General features: G+C 43.7%; 2 protein-coding genes across 7 annotated transcripts in view; one reads left to right on the top strand and one right to left on the bottom strand.

The window, feature by feature from the left end:
- LOC134224145 (calbindin-32) overlaps positions 1-19,977 on the top strand; it is a 310,480-nt gene that overhangs the window by 208,823 nt on the left and 81,680 nt on the right. The window lies entirely within an intron of this gene.
- LOC134221397 (uncharacterized) lies at positions 13,671-14,987 on the bottom strand. Its single transcript, XM_062700589.1, has 2 exons — positions 14,134-14,987; positions 13,671-13,789 (listed from the first exon to the last, which is right to left on the bottom strand). Exons 1-2 carry the CDS (start codon positions 14,513-14,515, stop codon positions 13,671-13,673), a joined length of 501 nt encoding a protein of 166 aa, XP_062556573.1. The 5' UTR covers positions 14,516-14,987.

The raw sequence follows: 19,977 nt of genomic DNA, 5'->3' as shown, positions 1-19,977 counted from the left end.
ATTCGCGGGGCGATGTTGTTGTTTTGCAGCTGTGCGACCTAATTAAGTCGCTGCTCAAATGTCATGAAAAAGTGCGAACACGGTGCATGATGTTTGCTCGAGGCAAATGGCACCGACGGACTCGCGGAGCGGTGTTGTTGTTTTGCAGTCGTGCGACCTAAATAAGTCGCTATGCAAATGTCATTGCTTGAAAAGGTGCGAACACGGTGAATACGATGATTTGCTCGAGGCAAATGACTCACTGATGGATTCGCGGAGCGATGTTGTTGTTTTGCAGTCGTGCGACCTAAGTAAGTCGCTGCGTAAATGTCATCGCATGAAAAAGTGCGAACACGGTGCATGATGTTTTGCTCGATGCAAATGACGCACTGACGGATTCGCGGAGGAAAATTGTCGTTTTGCAGCTGTGCGACCTAAGTAAGTCACTGCAAAAAATGTCATTGCTTGAAAAGCTACGAACACGGTGTATACGATGTTTTGCACAAGGCAAATGACTCACTGATGGATTCGCGGGGCGATGTTGTTGTTTTGCAGCTGTGCGACCTAATTAAGTCGCTGCGCAAATGTCATGAAAAAGTGCGAACACGGTGCATGATGTTTGCTCGAGGCAAATGGCACCGACGGACTCGCGGAGCGGTGTTGTTGTTTTGCAGTCGTGCGACCTAAATAAGTCGCTATGCAAATGTCATTGCTTGAAAAGGTGCGAACACGGTGAATACGATGATTTGCTCGAGGCAAATGACTCACTGATGGATTCGCGGAGCGATGTTGTTGTTTTGCAGTTGTGCGACCTAAGTAAGTCGCTGCGTAAATGTCATCGCATGAAAAAGTGCGAACACGGTGTATGATGTTTTGCTCGATGCAAACGACGCACTGACGGATTCGCGGAGGAAAATTGTCGTTTTGCAGCTGTGCGACCTAAGTAAGTCTCTGCGCAAATGTCATCACTTGGAAATAACAAACAACTATGGAGATATTTGTCTAGTGCTGGAAAAATAGGAAACGTTTATATTCAGATCAATTTTGGGAGAAGGGGGAAGATGTGGGATTGGTGTAGACTTTGATTAAGCTACTCCAAGCGTTACCAGGACTAATACCGGGATCCGACACTCGCAATTTTCTCGTGTTGCACTTAATTCTCAATCGGTGTGTAGGAGTCCTAGGTATACAACTGAAAAGACACTAAATACGCTGTCAGTTATCACGCATGTTTCTCTCACCGTGTATTACTGACAGCATCGATGTTTTTGTTATTTTTGTCAAACCTGTGTCAAGCGTCCGGTTTATTTTCTCGCTTTTATTTTCGTTGTAGGTATTTTTTGCAATTTTCCAAATTTTTAATAGAAATGAAATAACTTTGGTTTAATTTCCGTATCATAAGGACGCTTGTCAGCGGTTATTTATCCAGATATGGACTCCAACGCGACAGCACAGCAGCGTCCTTGCAAGATGTTTTTGGATGTTTCTGCGTCGGTCGATTTCCCGTCGCACCAGCTGCTCCTTCAAGCCCGAGCTGAATTGCATGCTCGTCTGGTTGCCCCAGGAGAAGATGTCTGGCTCAGTACTCTAACCAGGAACTAATAACTAATTGCCCCACTCTCGCCAAGTCGTTTTGCACCTGGTCTGCCCACCTCGCTCGCTGCGCTCCACGCCGTCTTGTACCTGCCGGATCGGAAGCGAACACCATATTTGCAGGGTGGCTGTCCGGCATTATTGCAAAATGCCCTGCCCATCGTACCCTTCCGGCTTTAGCTACCTTCTGGATATTGGGTTCGCCGTATAGTTGGGCGAGCTCGTGGTTCATTCTTCGCCGCCACACACCGTCTTCTTGCACACCGCCAAAATGGTCCTAAGCACCCGTCTCTCGAATACTCTGAGTGCCATTTGGTGCGGTGCCGAATCTTTTTTGACCGCAGCTTCTTCTGGAGCCCGTAGTAGGCCCGACTTGACTACGCATACGATCACAAACGAACACGCAAGTTCTCGTAACGCGCGCGAATTTGTACGGTTTTTGCAATCACTGTGCATAGGTGATTGAAGTTAATTTCGGTCTCAGTGCGTTGAGCCGAATATCGCAACAAAGGGCTACCGCTCGTGCGTGGCCAGGTTAAATCCAGTGCGACTGTGTTTAATTTCCAATTCGCAATCACCGTAAGCTTTCGGTCTCAGTGAATCGAGCCGATTGTACCCCGAAAGGGGCACTTTGAGTGTAGCCAAACGAATCCAATGCAACTGAGTGCAACTCGAATTAGCGATCACCGCCAGTGGGTGATTGAATGATTGAAACAAGTGACCGTCGCCCGAGAGCGGCTCGGTGAGCATCCCGTGTGGGGAATATTGAACAGCTTACCGCCAGTGAACAGGCCAGGTCATTTAATTGGGTTTTACAAGCGTGCTCCAGTGCGGAGGAAAGTACATGCTGCCCGAGCGCAGCGAAGGTAATTGAATTTTACCGCCCATACGCAGTCGCAGTGATTCCCGTCGAGAGGGAGAGCGAACGGCCTGCTGCCAGCGAGTAGTTGAAGCCCATTAATTTAATGTTACTACCGCGTACGCGGTCGCAGTGATTCCCGCCGAACATGAGAGTGTGAAAACTAAAAACTCGTACGGTTTATGATCATACCGACGCGTGCGAACTAAGTTTCCGTTTGTGTAAAAAGTGAACATGCCGTTAAACGAAACAATTCAAGCAGAGCTGGCAGAGACCAGCAAAAACCAACTCACGGCGCTAGAAGGCGCGCTGAAGAAAATGACAGAAGATGCCAAAAAACTAAAAGACCAGCCTCACACATGGGTGCAAGTTACAAGCACCATTGGAATGCTGGACGCCCTGTACACACAAGCATCAGGCGTTTTGCTGAAACTAGAGGGCATCGAGGGCCCCCATCGACGCAGAGCTCCTCTCATGGCGCTCCACCTACGTGCCAAAGTGACCTTAGAGGAGCTGGCCAACGCGTCAAAACCAGTTCCTCCAGTACGCGCACAGGAACCGCTGCTGGATCAAACTATTCAGCCGCACACCAACAGGGCGGATCATTTACCGAGGATCGATCTCCCTCGGTTCAATGGTTCGCCGACCGAGTGGCTCTCATTCAAGAGCCGTTTTGAAAAGCGCATATCTGCGCTAAGTGAAGACGCAGACAAATTCGAGTTTCTATGCATGTGCCTTGAGCACTTCGAACCGGCGAAAAATTCGATTGAAGCCCTTGAGAATTCAGGGACTTCTTTTACCGATGCATGGCAAAAATTAGAAGCGCGCTTTTACAAGCGCCGTAATGCTTTTGAAGGCTACTTCACCAAATTACTTAGGGTGAACAACATTACAAACCCCAATGCCAAGGCGATCTTGGCACTAATCGATGCGGTGGACACCACGGTTCATGCCGCTCAACAAATCAACGGAGGACGCAACCAAACGCTGGATTGCGTCGCAAACGGGCTACTTGTAGCCATTGTGAAGGGGAAATTGGACAACTCTACCCTGTCCAAGCTCGAAGAGAGCCTGGACCTCCAACAGATTTATATGTGGACCGAATTGTAAACGGAGCTGGAGAAACGAGCGAACCAGCTAGCTTGCCATACTGAATTCGACGGAGCACGAAACGTTAAAACGGTGGCAGCAGCCCCCGTCTCCCGATCCTCGAAAGGGAACAATGAAAATGATCAATCATCAAAGAGCCCAAAAGCTTGTTTCGCCTGCGGCGCAACCAGCGATCATAGCATATTCTATTGTGCTGTATTCAACAAGCTGCCAATCAAGGAGTGATGGAAAATGCTACAATTGCTTATCGCATGGGCACTCTGCAAAAAAGTGCCCTTCAAAGTAGCTGTAAGGAGTGTGGTGCCCGTCACCACACCCTACTACACTCGCCGGCGGGGAAATTTCCTCGCCATCGACACCTCAAGAGAAGGCCGACGGATCGACCATGCAGGCCTCGGCCTCTACAAGTGACTTGGGGAAAATTATGTGTTTTTGACAACAGCGGCCATAAACGTACGAGGAGCTTCGACTTGGTACCAAGTTCGTTGTCTATTGGATTCGGGTAGCCAAGTCGAAACAATTACCGAAGAGGCAGCGCAACTCATTGGCCTGCCCCACACTGCAGTCCCACTGACCATAAATGGAATCGGCAACGCATCATATGCTTACGACTCTGATTGAGTCAAGGAGTGGTAAGCTTTCAACACAAGTAGATTTGATTATTGGGGGATCAGCCCATCATTACTCTTCGCAAGGGATCGATAAGGGTGCCAGACGACATCGAATTGGCCGACCCTACGTTTTACAAGAGGCAACCCGTGGAAATTCTATTAGGATCCAGGGTGTTCTTCCAAATCATCAGGCCCAGATCTATTAATCTGGGAAATGGACCTGTTTTTCAGGAATCCGCCCTTGGATGGCTAGTCGGCGGACTAGCATCTTTCCCAAAGCCGCGACAAGTCATTGTGGCTGTCGTGGAAGCCAAGCCTGAATACAAAAGGCTCCAGCTGCCGAAAAACCAGAAGGGTACGACGACAACGAACAAAACTTGGAGAATTGCTTCAGGCATTTTGGGCGCTCGAGGAGGTGACTTCCGCGGAAGCGACGCCCTACCTCAGCGCGAACATTTGCGAAGAACACTTTCGCAAAAAACACCACGACAGGACCGGATGGCAAATTCACCGTTCGTCTTCCTCTAAAGCATGAATCTCAGATTCTGGGGAACTCTTTGAACAGGCAAGGAGGCGCTTGCTATCGTTGGAGAAGCGTCTTACCCATCACCCAGACATATAAGAGCAATATAGGATTTCCTCAAGGAATATCGCGCCATGCAGCATATGGAAATAGTCCGCCCAGTTGATTATGCAAGGGTAAAATATTATATACCCCACTCCTGCGTAATTAAGCCGGACTCCACCTCAACGAAACTACGAGTGGTGTTCGATGCTAGCGCCAAAACGACGAGTGGCATATCTCCCCGAGCAGCACAAGTCAGGCGCAATCGGTTGCACCAACTTGTTTGTGACTAAATCTAGTCACATACGAGTTGCCGTAACCTAAGTGGAACATGTGTGCTGCTAGGGTCTGAATGAGATCTAGCACAGCGGACCGGTAATACAGCGCGAGCTGTTTTAGTTACTGTTAGAGTTCATGTGCTACGACAAAGTAATCACCGCTGACGTCGCAAAAATGTACCGATAGGTAAACGTCCACGAGGAAGACTCGTGGTTGCAATGCATTCTGTGGAGGAACCACCCCTCCGAGGAAATTCAAACCTACAGATTGAAGACGGTGACGTACGGCGAAGCAGCATGGTCTTTCCTGGCATGCCGAGCGCTTCACGAAGTCGGGGAAGCGTTCGTCCCGAGCAGCCGGAGATTGCTGATGCTATTCAGCAATGTTTCTATGTAGACAACCTAATGATGGGGGGAGATTCAGTAGATGAGCTACTACATCTCCGCAAGGCTGTGGAAGCCGCATTACTCAAAAAAGGATTCTCCTTAAGGAAATGGGCATCTAATGATCCCACCGCCATACGCGACGTGGCAACCGAAGACCTAGAACAGGTGATTCACGTAGGAGATCACGACGTCATCAAGACATTAGGAGTTGCATGGTCCCCGCAAACCGATACATTCCGATTTCTGGTGGATGACCAGGATCCTCGCAAAACCACTATGACCAAAAGGCAACTTGCCTCCGAGATTTTGAGGCTGTACGACCCGCTGGGCATTATGCAGCCAATAATTATTTCAGCGAAGATCCTGCTCCAAGGACTGAGGAAAATCAAATTAAAATGGGATGACCAAATCCTGCGCAATCACATCATGAATGGCAACAGCTGAAGAATACATTGCCGAAACTCGCTAGCTTGGCCATACCGCATCAAGCCATTCCAAGTAACGCTCTATATCTGGAACTGCATGTTTTCTCAGATGCATCCATCCTCGTCTATGGTTACGCGTACTGCATAGATGACCAAAATTGGAAAACAATGAACTTACAATGAACAATGAAAGGCCAATCAGCTGGCCCTGACGCTACCTCGAAAGGAACTCTTAGTTACTTGCCGAATCAATGCATAAGGTAAGCGGCATTATACCATCGCGCATCGATCAAGCCTACTACTGGTGCGACTCGCAGGTAGTATTGGCCTGGATCCACTCGCATGCACCCCACAATGAGGTTTACGTTTCAAACCGGATTAAGGTAATTCGGTCTCTAACAAACCAGGAGGCTTGGCGCTTCATCCCGACCGATCAAAATCCCGCGGGTGTAGTCTCAAGAGAAATTTCCGTGAGGAAGCTCTTAACTACAAAAATAGAGCTGTTGCTGCACGCCACAGAATACGTATTGCATAATAAGCCGCAGTTCAAGGCACTTGTAGACCTACCAGGTGTTGCAACCTGTTTATCACAGAACCAGGACGACATAACAACCGAGGTGTATGACCTAAGTAAGTAAGTAATGAACAATTTTATGGCCAAGTCAACCACTATCAAGGGACGTGGGGTGAACAGAGAATCTCATATCGGTTCCATAACTGTTACACTGTGAGTGAGCTGGAGGCAGGAGAGCGGCTGATCGTTAAGCACGAGGTTAAGCACCTCCAGCAAATTCATTATCGTCAGGAGTTCGCTCATCTAGAGGAAAAGGAACTCCTATCAAGCAAGGTCCTCTGCAGCAGTAGAGATGGTCGGGTTTCGGGTTTTAGGACAATGTCGGGTTCGGGTCGGGTACGGGTTTGTGAGATGATAAAATGTCGGGTCTGGGTCGGGTACGAGTTTGAGAAATAAAGTATTGAATATTTTTTTATTCGTTTCTGGTAATTTTAAGGCTTGTTCGTTGTTTGGGCCTATACCCTTTTGGGTGTAAAGAGAAATATAAAATATCTAGTTTGAGTATTCCGCCAAAAATTAGTTCGGGTCCAGCTCGGGTTTAAGACTGCAAAAATTGTCGGGTACGGGTCGGGTTCGGGTTTGATAAGAGTTTTCATTCCGGGTTCGGGTCGGGTCCGAGTTTGAAAGGAATTTCTAAATCGGGTTCGGGTCGGGTTCGGGTTTACAAAATGTGAAACCCGACCATCTCTATGCAGCACCTCAGTCCCATCATCGAGGATGGACTTATCCGCGTCGTGGGCAGAATTAGTCTAGCCGACCTACCTCAGGATCAACGACGTCCAGTTTCAATTCCCCGAGAGCACTTCTTTGGGAAAATCATTTTGAATCACATTCATAGAAGAAATCTCCACGCTGGGATGGAGACAATCATTGCGGACTTCCAGAGACAATATCGGAACCGCGCAAATTCCAGCAGCAGATGGGTCAATTGCCCAGACCCCGGGTGATTCCATCACCAGCCTTCACGCATACCGGAGTGGATCTTTGTGGTCCATTTTACACCCTGCCGAACCCCAGAGCTAAGACCAAGATGGCCGTCTACGTCTGCATCTTTGTTTGTTTTTCCACCAAAGCGGTGCACTTCGAAGTTGTGTAAAATCAGTCCGCAGGAGCCTTCATCGCTGCACTCATGAGATTTACTGCGCTGCGCGGCAGGCCTGAAGTAATCTATTCCGACAACGGACGCAATTTCGTTGGAGCCAACAAAGAACTCGCCGAACTGGCACAAACATACAACAACGAGCTATTCCAAAATGAATTGGTTGGGATAGCCGCTACCAAAGGGATAAAGTCCAAATTTCGGAGGACTGCTTCAATATTTTGGAACTGCAGACTGTGCTTTACCAGGTGTCGGCAATAATGAATTCCCGGCCCCTAACGGCAGTCTGGACCGACGCCAGTAGTCCAGAACCGCTCACCCCTGGACACTTTCTGATTGGGAGACCCATGACGGCTCTTCCCATTCCCAGCGGAATACCTAAACATGGAAATCTATCATTGCGATGGAAGTTGGACAAGTTGTCCTCATCGGAGATGACAACAATCCCGTGGCAAAGTGGCCCATGGGAATCGTCATCAACACACATCCCGGCGCCGATGGAGTCGTGCGTGTCGCCACGGTTCGCGTCGGAACCAGCATCTACAAACGGAACGTCCGGCTGTTAGCACCATTACCAATCGAGTTACCAGCAGCCAACAACAGCATGGAACAATCTTCGATCCATGAAGTAGCGGAATATGAAGAGGATCCCCCACCTCCAGCTATTTGGGACAATCGTCTGCGTCTGCGCTGCGGAGAAAATGGAAGTAATTAAACTTCATCCGGTGCTAATCTTGAAGCTCCGGCCCCAAATCGATCCAAATCTAATTTTGATGTGCAACATTGTTGCACAAGACGATCAGACGCAGCACAAGCATAAAGTGCTGCCAACGGTCCATCAGTGAACATTGACCGATGGACAAAAGCGCCCGCATCAGCACTTCGCGTGTTACAATATGGTCACACCAACCATCCCAGCTATCAGTGTAATCGTCAAACGATCGCAATGAATCGCCTGCTTTGAGCGTGCTTACAGCGGCACACTAAGAGTTATTGTCTATCCGGAAAAAAGTTAGACCGATTTTTATACCGAAGTTGGATTTTTCTCCAGATACAGGCAACTTTCCCAACTTCGGAAATAGTGCGCTAGATTCGCCTTAAGATGCGCTAAATAACGCATCAATTAGTTTGACAGATAAAACTTCGGAAGAAAGTTCGGTTCGGAAGTCCCGACTTCCGAATTCTAAGTTGGTGCTACGCCGACAATAACTTTCTGAAATCAGTATGGCGAAAGGCATCTAAGGTTCGATTTCTCAAAATTAAGCACCTTAATCGAAAAAATATTTTGTAGGAGGAGGAGCGGACACCATCCTTCATAGCCGGTACCAAATAGGTTTTCATGGAAAGTTCTAATTTTGAGAAAACCCGCATTAGATGCCTTTCGCCATACAAATTTCTGGCGGTTAACTCATGCTGGCTATTTTGCGCATATACAATAGCGCCTGGATGTGGAAGCGGCGTGTAGAAAATCAGCCACTGCCAATAATTCATTGTCGAGACAAACTCGCAGCAGTCAGCGGCATACATCCGGCTGGCCAGCGGTCACGACCGCATGGGTCCAACGTGCATCGATATCACCGCTGCCTCAGCAATGCCATGCGCCGCCTATCAACTATAAACTGGGCAACAGCCATGAAAAACGCACTCAGAAGGACAGACATCGTTGAAAGCGCACCGCACATACCGTAAGCAGTGTTGTCCTACACTCAGTGCAAAAAATTCTGCTCTTTGATTTTACTCCATCCAAACGATTTTATAGTCTTTACTAAGTAAGTGCAACTAATAGAAAGATATTTGAATTTTCTAATTGTTACGTCAAACTATTGAAAAAATGCACACCAGAGCCACAAGAGCGCGCGCGCTGGAAATACACTGGAGTGTTTTCATCATTCGTCATCCGACGCCTGCCGAGTAAGCACATTGGGTGCATCGGTACCGGCCCGGTCTTGGTGCACACCGCACCACAGTGAAATCAATCAAAAGAACTTTGTAGCAAATTCGTGAATAAAATCAAATCAGTTCTAGTTTAGCATTCGTGGTGGTTAGAACCATTTATTTCTGATCACAGTCCCCGGTTACGGTAGTTAACCGTTCGCTAGTTCTTTTTACTTTCAGTTGCCCTGCGGAAGCGGGATTTTGACTTAGAGTAAAACAATGTCCATGTTATCTGCGAAACAAATGAATTGACTGGATCTGTTGAAAATCGTACCCCGGCTCTCCACATGACAGTCCATCACCTTGTCTTAATGTCCGGCGCGATTTGAGAGAACTGGATTGTTCGTCCGAAATCTTCACACAGTTTTGCACACCATCCACCGTTGCTTTGATCAGTCTGGTAAGCTTCCCAGGGAAGCTGTTCTCGTCCATAATTTTCCATAGCTCTTCGCGGTCTATGCTGTCGTATACCGCCTTGAAATCAGCGGACGGATGGTGCGTGGGGACCTTGTATTCACGGCAGGGGTGAAGGATTGGCCGTACAGTAAAGATCTGGTCCGTTGTCGAGCGGTCGTCTACGAAACCAGCTTGATAATTTCCACGAACTCTTTTCACTAATGGTGACAGACGTCGGAAGATGATCTGGGATATCACTTTGTAGGCAGCATTAAGGATAGTGATCACATGAAAGTTCTCAAACTGCAGCTTGTCGCCTTTCTTGTAGATGAGGTATATAACCTCTTCCTCCCACTCCTCCGATAGCTGTTCAGTTTCCCAGATTCTGACTATCAGTTTGAGCAGGCAAGTGGCTAGCTTTTCCGGGCCCATCTTGATGAGCTCAGCTCCGATACCATACCAATACCTGTGGGCATCGTTGGTAGATTCCTATGGGCATTGTTATGAGCATCGTGGGCAATTCCTGTGAGCATCGCTCGCGGATTCCTGTGGGCATCGCAGGCGGATTTTTGTGGGCATTGCTGGCGGACTCCTGTTGCATTGCTGGTGGATTCCTGTTCACAGCGTTGGCGGATTCTTGTAGGCATCGCAGGCGAATTTCTGTGGGCATCGTTGGTGAATTTCTATCAGCATCCTGCGGGCATCGCTAGCAGATTCTTGTGGGCATTGATGGCGGATACTTGTTTACAGCGCTAGTGGATTCTTGTGGGCATCGCGGGCGAGTTTCTGAGGGCATCGTTAGTGAATTCCTGTTAGCATCCTGCGGGCATCGCTGGCAGATCCTTGTGGGCATCGCTGGTGAATTTCTGTGAGCAGCGCTGGCGGATTCTTTTGGGAAACTGATGGATTCCTGAGGACATCGCTGATGGATTCCTGCGGGCATTGCTGGCAGATTCCTGTGGGTATCGCTGAAGGATTTCTGTGGGCATCGCTGGTGGATCCTTGTGAGCATCGTGGGCGGAATCCTGTGGAAATCGCTGGCGGACTGCTGTGGGCTTCGTTGGTGTATTTCTATGGGCATCATGCGCGCAATGCTGGCAGATTCTTGAGGGTATCGCTGGTGATTTCCTGTCGGCATCGCTAGACACTCCCGTATGCATCTCTCCAGGATTCCTATCAAGCAATCAATCAAGCTACCCAATCAACCTTTCAAGCAACGAACAACAAAACCAATCAACCAATAAAGCAACTAATCAATCTTTTAACCTACCAATCAAGCAACCAACCTTTCAAGCTAGCTACCAATCAACCAAGTAATCAATAAACCAACCAACTAATTAACCAATGAAGCAACCAATCAATTCAGCATTCACAATTCACCAATCAATAAAACTACTATCCCAAGTAACACCAAGCATTACAATATTGCACATATATAAATCACAAGTCGGCATGCTAAATGCTAATTGCATTAGATCAGTTTTAATGATGTGAAATTGCATTTATTTATCAACTGTCAGACAACGATACTCTAAATCAGCATTACGAATGCAGCGATGCATTACTGATGCTTTATTTCAAAATGTCAAAGTAATGAACCATTAATTCGGTCTTATAATTGCCCTTTTCCACTTAAAGTCAACTTTTAGGTCTATGTTTTTTACAAGCATATATAGCTTCATGGTTACTTGGGATAATCAACTAACCAAGCAACCAAATTAGCAACTAATTAATCGAGCAACCAACCATTCAAGCCCACTTCTAATCACTCAAGCAACCAATTAACCAATCAAGCAACTAATCAATCAACCAGCCCACCAATTAAGCAACCAACCAATCAATCAAGCAACAAACCGATCAACCAACCAATCAAACATTTAAGCAAGATACCAATGAACTAGCCAACCAATAAACCAATTAGGCAACCATCCTATCAAGCAACTAACCAATCAAGCAACCAACCATTCAAGCAAGCTACCAATCAAGCAACCAACTAACAAATCAAGCAACCAGCCAATAATTCAACCATTCAAGTAAGCTACCAATCATCCAACCAATCAATCAGGATACCAATTATCCAATGAAGCAACTAATCAACCAGCCATCAACCAAACAACAAACGAATTAAGTAACTAACTAAACAATCATTCTAACCCGCTTCCAATCAATCAAGCAACCAATAGCCAATCTTCCAATCAGACAAGCTACCAATCAACCAACTAACTTATCAAGGAAATAACCATTTCACCAACTAACAAATCAATCAACCAACCAACTAATCAATCAACCATTCAAGCAACCAACAAAACAACTAATCAACTAACCAGCCGACCAACCAATCAACCAAATAACCAACCAATTAAGCAAACAACCAAAAATCAACCAATCAAGCAGCCAACCAATCAACCATTCAACCAACTAACCAATCAAGCAACCTACCAATCAACCAACCAATCGACCAACTCACCAATCTACCGACCAACCAGCCTACTAATCAATCATTCAACCAACTAACGAATCAAGCAAGCAACCAACAAACCAGTCAACGAATCAAGCAACCACCATTCATACCATACCATTCAAGCAAGCTACAAATCAATCAAGCAACCAACCAACTAATAAAGCAATCAAGCAACTTAGCAATCAATTAGGCAATACACCAATCAATTAATTTTTGAGTTGAGTCGATTGATGTATAATGGAGTTTCGGACTTCCTATCAAAAGTTCGTTTTTAAGTGATCCTAATATATTTATTCTTAATAATTAAGGTAATTTATTATTACGGCAGTGTTGGAAACGTTGGTAGATTAATGTGAAGTGGAGATTGCTATGGAAGTGAGCATCGCTATGGAAGTCTGGTCGCACCGGCTGCGTTTTACCCATCAGTTAGGGCTTTGTATTTACAACATTGCTCTCGAATTCACCCTTCGGGTCCGTCCAGAAGCGTCGATCGCAGGAATCATTGAAAGCGGGTGTACGCACGCCGACGTCATTGTTGTTTGAATTGTTTGGAAGGGGTCCACCGGCTTCACTGGAGCCATTTGGAACCGCGGACTTTGTCGGACTTTGGCCTTCCTTCGCCGTGTTAGTCAATGTTAACAAAACCAGAACTACTCAAAAATCTTCCGACGGTTGCAAGGAGCGTAGAATGGCAGAGCTCGCAATGATTCGTTTTTGCCTTGTTTGATCACCGATGCATCCGGTGCACAACGTATCCACCAGTGTTCAATAGAAGCACAGAACGACAGCTCTGGTATCCATGTAATCTTTGTCGTCGTCTATCTCTCTGAAAGAGGATGCGAGAAGCCTAGACCAGTGATCGTATCTTCTGCCTCATCCTGCTTCTTCCTACGCCTTGAAATCTTTTCGGACATCTTGTTGGCTTCGTTGATAGCCTTCATCAAACCTTCACCACGAAGCGCAGGACCGAAGCATTCCGTACGTCGGATCAACAGACGAATGACAAGATTGGCGTTCTCCTCAACGCTTTCATCGATGACCCAAACACAGAAGCGCAAGAAATGTAGGTAGCGTTCGATAGTCTGTCAATAAAGCTTGACCAACGGCCTAAAATTAGAGAGCGGTCGTTAGTTAATTACTTTCCGAAATCCACGCAGCTGATACTTACAAGAACATATTTTTAATGGAGACGCCGATCGGATCACGGTTGTGCACAAGATTCATCTCTACCGTCAACCTCGTTGGAAGAACTGCAGCTGACAAACGGCTAAGTAACTTGGAGTACTACCTAGGTTTGGAGGTTTGCTTGTGGCTTCAAAAGGTTAGCAGAGAACAGCTTGGTCTCCGGTTCCATCAGAAATACGAGGAGATCTCCTGTCCTTAACAGGCAAAGCGAATCTAACCGTGGCCGTATCGGCAAAGCATCCAACGAACATTCCTTGTGATGCTCCTTTTTCCAGAGGCGTCCTGTGAAGTCCTGTGCAAGCTTCGATGAATAATAACTCGCACGACTGACGCTGGATATATTTATTTATGTAGTATAATCAGTATAATGGTTTTAGATCTGGCATGATTTTTGAAAACGTCGAATATCGTAAAGAGAGCCTCCCTTTGTTTACTTTCTCTATCGATTATTACAAAGCCACACCAACATTTAGGTCGGATTTTTTGGCAGAGATCTGAAGAAATTAACTAGCATGCTGAGATGAAAATATTGCACATTTTAGACAATATTGCGATATTAGCAAAAGAGAGCTTAATGAAAGAGAATCTTTCATTTGGACACGACGTTTTCAAAAATCATGCTTGTAAATGGTTTTCATTTTAAACAATTTTATCCACAAATCAATGTTCTACTTACACTGTGCTATGCGGTTGCTGTGCGCTTTGAGTGACACACGGTCGCTTTGATAGGGCCTGCTTGCTTGTAGTGGTTGACCAGAGCCCACTGCCAAGGGTTTTTTATTCTTCTCCTTGCTGTGTACGTAAGACCCAGCCAACGTAGAGGTGGATTGTTCGTTGATTAATTTCAGGCATCCGGCATCGTAGATTTCACTCCCGAACGACACGACAGCTTGCGGGCTGCCCATAGATTTGCGTTCGCAAACATCTTTGCTGCTCCTCGGATATCGGCGTTCTAAGCTGTTGCAACTTCGGTGAGGTTCCGGTCCATCCAGCATGGTTAGCGCAGTGGCAGCGGCAGGCTTTGACTTACTGTTAAAACTCGCTGCTGCGCTCTTCATTCTGGGGACCCTTTTACGGTATTTCAGTTTCTCCTTACCCAAAAGCCGAAACGAATGTTATGTTTCTCTCGTCATCTCGTAAGCATTCTCCTGGTCGGACAGGTACATTAAATTTTCTCCGTTGATCTCAATCCCTGGTGAAATTAGCATTTAACCCGAAGGATTTCTTGTAGGACTTCACGCAGAATTTCTTGAAGGACATCGCGAAGAATTTCCTGGAGGACTTCCCGCAGAATTTCATGAACGATTTCGCGGAGGATTTCATGGAGGACTTCTCATTGGATTTCCCGGAGGACTACGATGGATTTCATGGAGGACTTTCAGAAGAATTCTCCCTAAGAAATTCCTGAAGTGTTACCGAAACGTAACGATAACACAGATTCCACCGGTACTTCCCGGAATGAGACGCAAATTTTTCCACAATCGTCGATTTTCACTTTTTTCGCGACCAGACCGGACCGAACGACGAAAGCAATTGAGCAAGCAACGACGAAAACAAATCAATGATCATTGAGGATTGACGTTAGGAATCTGTCAAAACTCACAGCAAACACTTTCAAATAAATTTACCATAATATGAGTAAAATACACTAGCGCCTCTGGCAGTGCTGGTCTCGTCAGCTCATCTGGGTTGCATGAATTTTAAATCGGTTCTTCGGGACTCCGATGTCCCGGTAATTAGTTCCTGGCGTTACGCCTTGCGATGCTTGCAGCTTTGGCAACACTTGCTTTATCTGACAGCTCGTCGACAACGAAACTGCGTGGCAAATGTTCTCAGCCTCTTTGCAATCAGTCTGTCGTCGAGGTAACACGTGCGTATGAACGGGGCGATTCTTCCCAGCAGAATGCCGGTCTCACACGTAGAAGGTGCGTTGCAAAATTGATCAAACAGAATCATATGGCATTCGTTTGAAATCGACTTTATTTCGATTGAAATTCGCTGGGGTCAATAGCAGTGAGACACCCTTGTCTTACAGTCTAATTTACTCCACATGATCATTCTTGCGAATAAATCATGTTGTTGCAGAAAAATATCAGATTCAATGTTATTATACCACATTGCATAGCTCCTCAAACCATGAAGCGATAGATGAACTTGCATTTGGAAAATTATGATGTTATGTCCATAATAATATTTAATTTATGACGCGACGCAGAGAATACACTATTTCAAGACAAAATTTTCAAAACGACTTATCTGCTTTTGTAAACAAAGATTCAAACGACGATTTGACGAATCTGACAGCTCTCCCACGCAAACCATTACCATCAACAGGTAGCGGAACCCTTCACCTACCTATTGGTGGTGTTGCTTTGCGTGAGAGAGCTATCAGATTAGTCAAATCGTCGTTTGAATCTTTGTTTACAAAAGCAGATAAGTCGTTTTGAAAATTTTGTCTTGATTTGAACACTACCCAAGCAAATTCAGCAAAATGAAGTCATGTAACTACTGTTCTCATGTTGGTTTTTCATTAAAGCACCCAAATGAGTGCTATAATGAATATTATGCAACCCATTTGAGTTGCATAATGGTCATTAAAGCACTCATTTGGTTGGTATGGAAAAGTAGGCCATTTTAGCATTCAAAGACGAACTGTAAACCAGGTATTATGATCAGGAATTGCAAAAAAAATTTATGGGTCCCTTAACAAATATCAGAACAAAAACTTTATACAGTTAATAATGGTACGTGGCCGGTCAATTGTAACAGGTCTAAGATTCAGTAAGTGGAACATTTAGTTGTCTGCTAGAGGTTTAAGAATATTCGCAGTGATGTGGGGCCGGAGGCAGCTGGATAGGGTAAACGAAGTTTATTTCAATGCATCCAGCGTAGTAAACCCAGCCTGACACTACCTGGCTATCGTCTCGCAGATGAGCTCTTTTGCAAATTTCCTTTCCATTAGAAAAATCCTGATTATAATCATCATTGATTTGTTAATTTTTGTGGCTTCATTCCTAGAAAATAAAATTATATTATTACAAAAAAAAAATCGATCAGAAAAGTATCAAATCCTTGAATAACGTAGAAGAAGTATTTGACATTTGTTTGTTTGTTGATACCGGATGAGTACCAATGTTTTTCAATAAATCAAAGCCTACTGTGATTGAAATACGTAAATATTTTCTACTTCTTGAATGTCAAAAAGACACTCACTCGGCCGCCATTATCTATAGCGCAAAATACTGGATAATCTCTTGATAGTTTTCTGGATTCTGAATTTTGTGTATTCTGAAAATAAAATATCCATGAAAAAATTTATCTGGTTTCATCGTCTCAGTCAATATTTATTTATTCATTTATGTCACCAACCGACGTAGACTAGTACATTTACAGTATACATGTTTATTTTCTGTATGCTATAAATACGTTATTATAATGTATAAATGTAATAATTCTCCGACCATTTCAAAGTCAACTACCTCAAAGAACCCATATTCTCTAATGCCTCTTACCATTTCAAAAATCGATGCAATAAGTAAATATAAATATAGTAAAGCAAGAAGTAAACATAAAAATTTCCCAAATAAAGGAAAACTTCCATACCTAAACGATAAAGAATATACAAGAAATAAAATTATATAAGAAATAAAAAAATATATACTTTCAAAGTAAAATTTGCAATCAGGAAAAAAAAATCGTGAAGAAATTAAAATTTTCCATGCAAAAAAATACAAAATTTCACGGGGCGAACCGGTCCAGGGTCGAAAACCTCATTAATAAAGATATTAATAATAATAAATACAAAATTTCCATACATAAATCAATTTAAGGATGAGGAATAGATAATTACAAACGTTCCCTCAAAGTAAATAATTTCCCACAAAAAAGAAATCAAAAACGATTTACACAATTTCAAAAAAGAGCAATTTTTTTCATTTATGGAATTTTTATTGATTTTTTTTTCTTCAATGGAATCTATTGATTCTATCATGGATTTTTGCCTTTCTCGTACAACAAAGTTGTACCAGAAGGCTATAATTTCACTCCAAAAGCCAAATTTTGATAGAAGGCTCGGAGAGCCATAGTGTTATATACCAATCGACTCAGCTCGAACTGAGCACATGTCTGACTGTGTGTGTGTGTAGCCCCGGGATTTTTTTATTGTTAAACACGTTTCATATAGAAGGACTTGACCGATTCGAGTGCAACTAGTTTCATTCGACGGAGAAACTTTCCTAGTTGGACACTATTGTTTTTGTTTGCTAATAACTCATTGGATTTGAATAATATTTCTATTTTCTTTTAACAAATACGCTGTTCACATGCACACTTTAAGTCATTAATCAATTTAGCCATGACGCAATCCATTACTCTCATAATAATTTCTTAAAAAATACACACTTATTGAGTAATTTATAAGCAGCGTGATAGAGTTGCATCAAATATTTTAACCGCCAAGATGTAGGCAATTAGCACAGCATTTACAACATTAATTCGAATCCAACATATCGAATCGAGAAAGGCATAATCACCACTTGGGGATAAATTTGGGTTTTCTTTTATGATTGCATTTTTTACTTATAAAAGTGCTAATATGTTTTTATTCTTTGCTTATGGAAATTAAGCATAATTATGATGAATTTTTATATTTGTTCTATATTTGCTTCTACCCTTATTTCTTTGTGGGTAATTTCCTTACTTTTATGAAAAATTTCTTATTCTTTATTGATATTTTATTTTGTTGCCATTCCAACATATAGGGGAACTGTTCCGTTTTCCATCTCACTGTACATATATTCATCTCATCGCGAAACAAAGAAATTCCGCACCAATTTCGTCGCTTCTTTTTGCTAACATGCATGCTCACTGCTGAAAAAAATCACAAAAATAATAAACAAACAAAATACCTTTTCATTGCTTTGTTTTCTGTGAGACCAATATCGGAGCTATGAGATGAAGTCCAGGAGCAGTAACCCTATCTAAAAAAAATTCGAACAAAAAATCAAAATGTCGATAAAAGTTTGTTGAATTATTCTTGTAAAAATACATTATAAACACAAACAGACTCATTTTGCCTTGCTCGTACAACTAAGTTGTACCAGAAGGTCATTTTGCTCAAAATCGAACTTTTTATAGACGTCTTGGAGATCCACGATAATGCATAACAATCGACTCAGTTCGTCGAACTGAACAAAAATCTGTATGTCCGTGTGTATGTGTGTTTAACTGTGTGTATTGACCTTGATCTTGTTTTGCAAAAATTGATCTTGTTTTGCAAATCTTTGATCTAGTTTTGCAAAATTTGCACGGTGACCTCTAGAAGTGCTAAGCAATTGTTCTCACTGGTGCCAAAAAACCTACCCTCGTACACCCCGGAATATTTCTAGAACCAAGTGGCCAATCCAAAATATTATCCCATTTCCATAAACTAGTGATCTAACCGATTGTTTTGAGGGGTTGATTGTCCCAATCGGTTGAGAAATGCAGAAGTCATGAATTTTTTTGTGATTAAATGAAAGCGTGAATCGTACGTTCCGGCTTTGAGGGTTCAACTTGTTTGATAAATTTAACAGACGTTTCGAAGCAATGCACAAGTGGACAAGAAAATTATTTCAAGCTTTTAGTGGAATGTCTTTACTTGTCATAAGACGAGTTTGTACAATTACATTAAATTCCACCATTTGATTGTACCTTGACAGATACGTATTTCGACCTCAACAGACAATCTCGTGGGAGTTATTTATAGAAAAGAACGTAGTAAGCAGTGACATAAAGTGGATTCAAAGAAAATAAAAGTGTCCAGTCAAATAATTGAATTTTCATTTTTATGATTGTTCAGTGCATTTGAAAATCAGAGTTTGTTTTAATACTGCGTGTTAGTCAAATTCATTTTGATACCAAGTATGAATGTTCCGGTTCTTCTTCGTATTCTCTCTGCAAACCCGAATGGTTATAGCATAGGATTGCGCCATCTTCACCGATCTTAGAAGATGTTTTTTTTTCAGTTTCCTCAAGTGCTCATCGTGTGCTGAAGGATCTCAAAAACCATAACATGGTCTAGGAAAAGCTCTGGAATTTGCAGGCTAAGTTGCATCTGTTTATCCTTCGGTTTCCTGTCATTTCTGGCATCTCTATTAAAGCTATTAGGAATCAGATAAGAAATTACGAAAGGGGGCCGGTTGGGTATTTCTAAGTAGCCCTAATTTAAATAATTTAAATGTTTCTTCTTTAAGGTCACTCCTGACGGAATCCAAGTTCCAAAGTGCTCGCGTTTTCGGGGGCACATCACTCGATTCAGAGGCGGCGAACAACTGTCATTTTTGTTTATTTAGCTTTGCTGCGTCGCAGCATGCGTGAAATAATAAAAATGACAGTTGTGCGTTGCTTCCGTATCCGGTGGTGTGCCCCGAAAACACCTCGAGCTCTAAATATTCAAAACGACTTATCTGCTTTTGTAAACAAAGATTCAAACGTTGATTTGACGAATCTAATAGCACTCCCACGCAAACCAACATCATCA

This window comes from Armigeres subalbatus, chromosome 3, assembly GCF_024139115.2.
Source record: "Armigeres subalbatus isolate Guangzhou_Male chromosome 3, GZ_Asu_2, whole genome shotgun sequence".
In the NCBI taxonomy this organism is placed as follows: domain Eukaryota; kingdom Metazoa; phylum Arthropoda; class Insecta; order Diptera; family Culicidae; genus Armigeres; species Armigeres subalbatus.
Note: the sequence above shows the minus strand (reverse complement) of the source record. Positions and strands in the feature narration are given on the sequence as shown.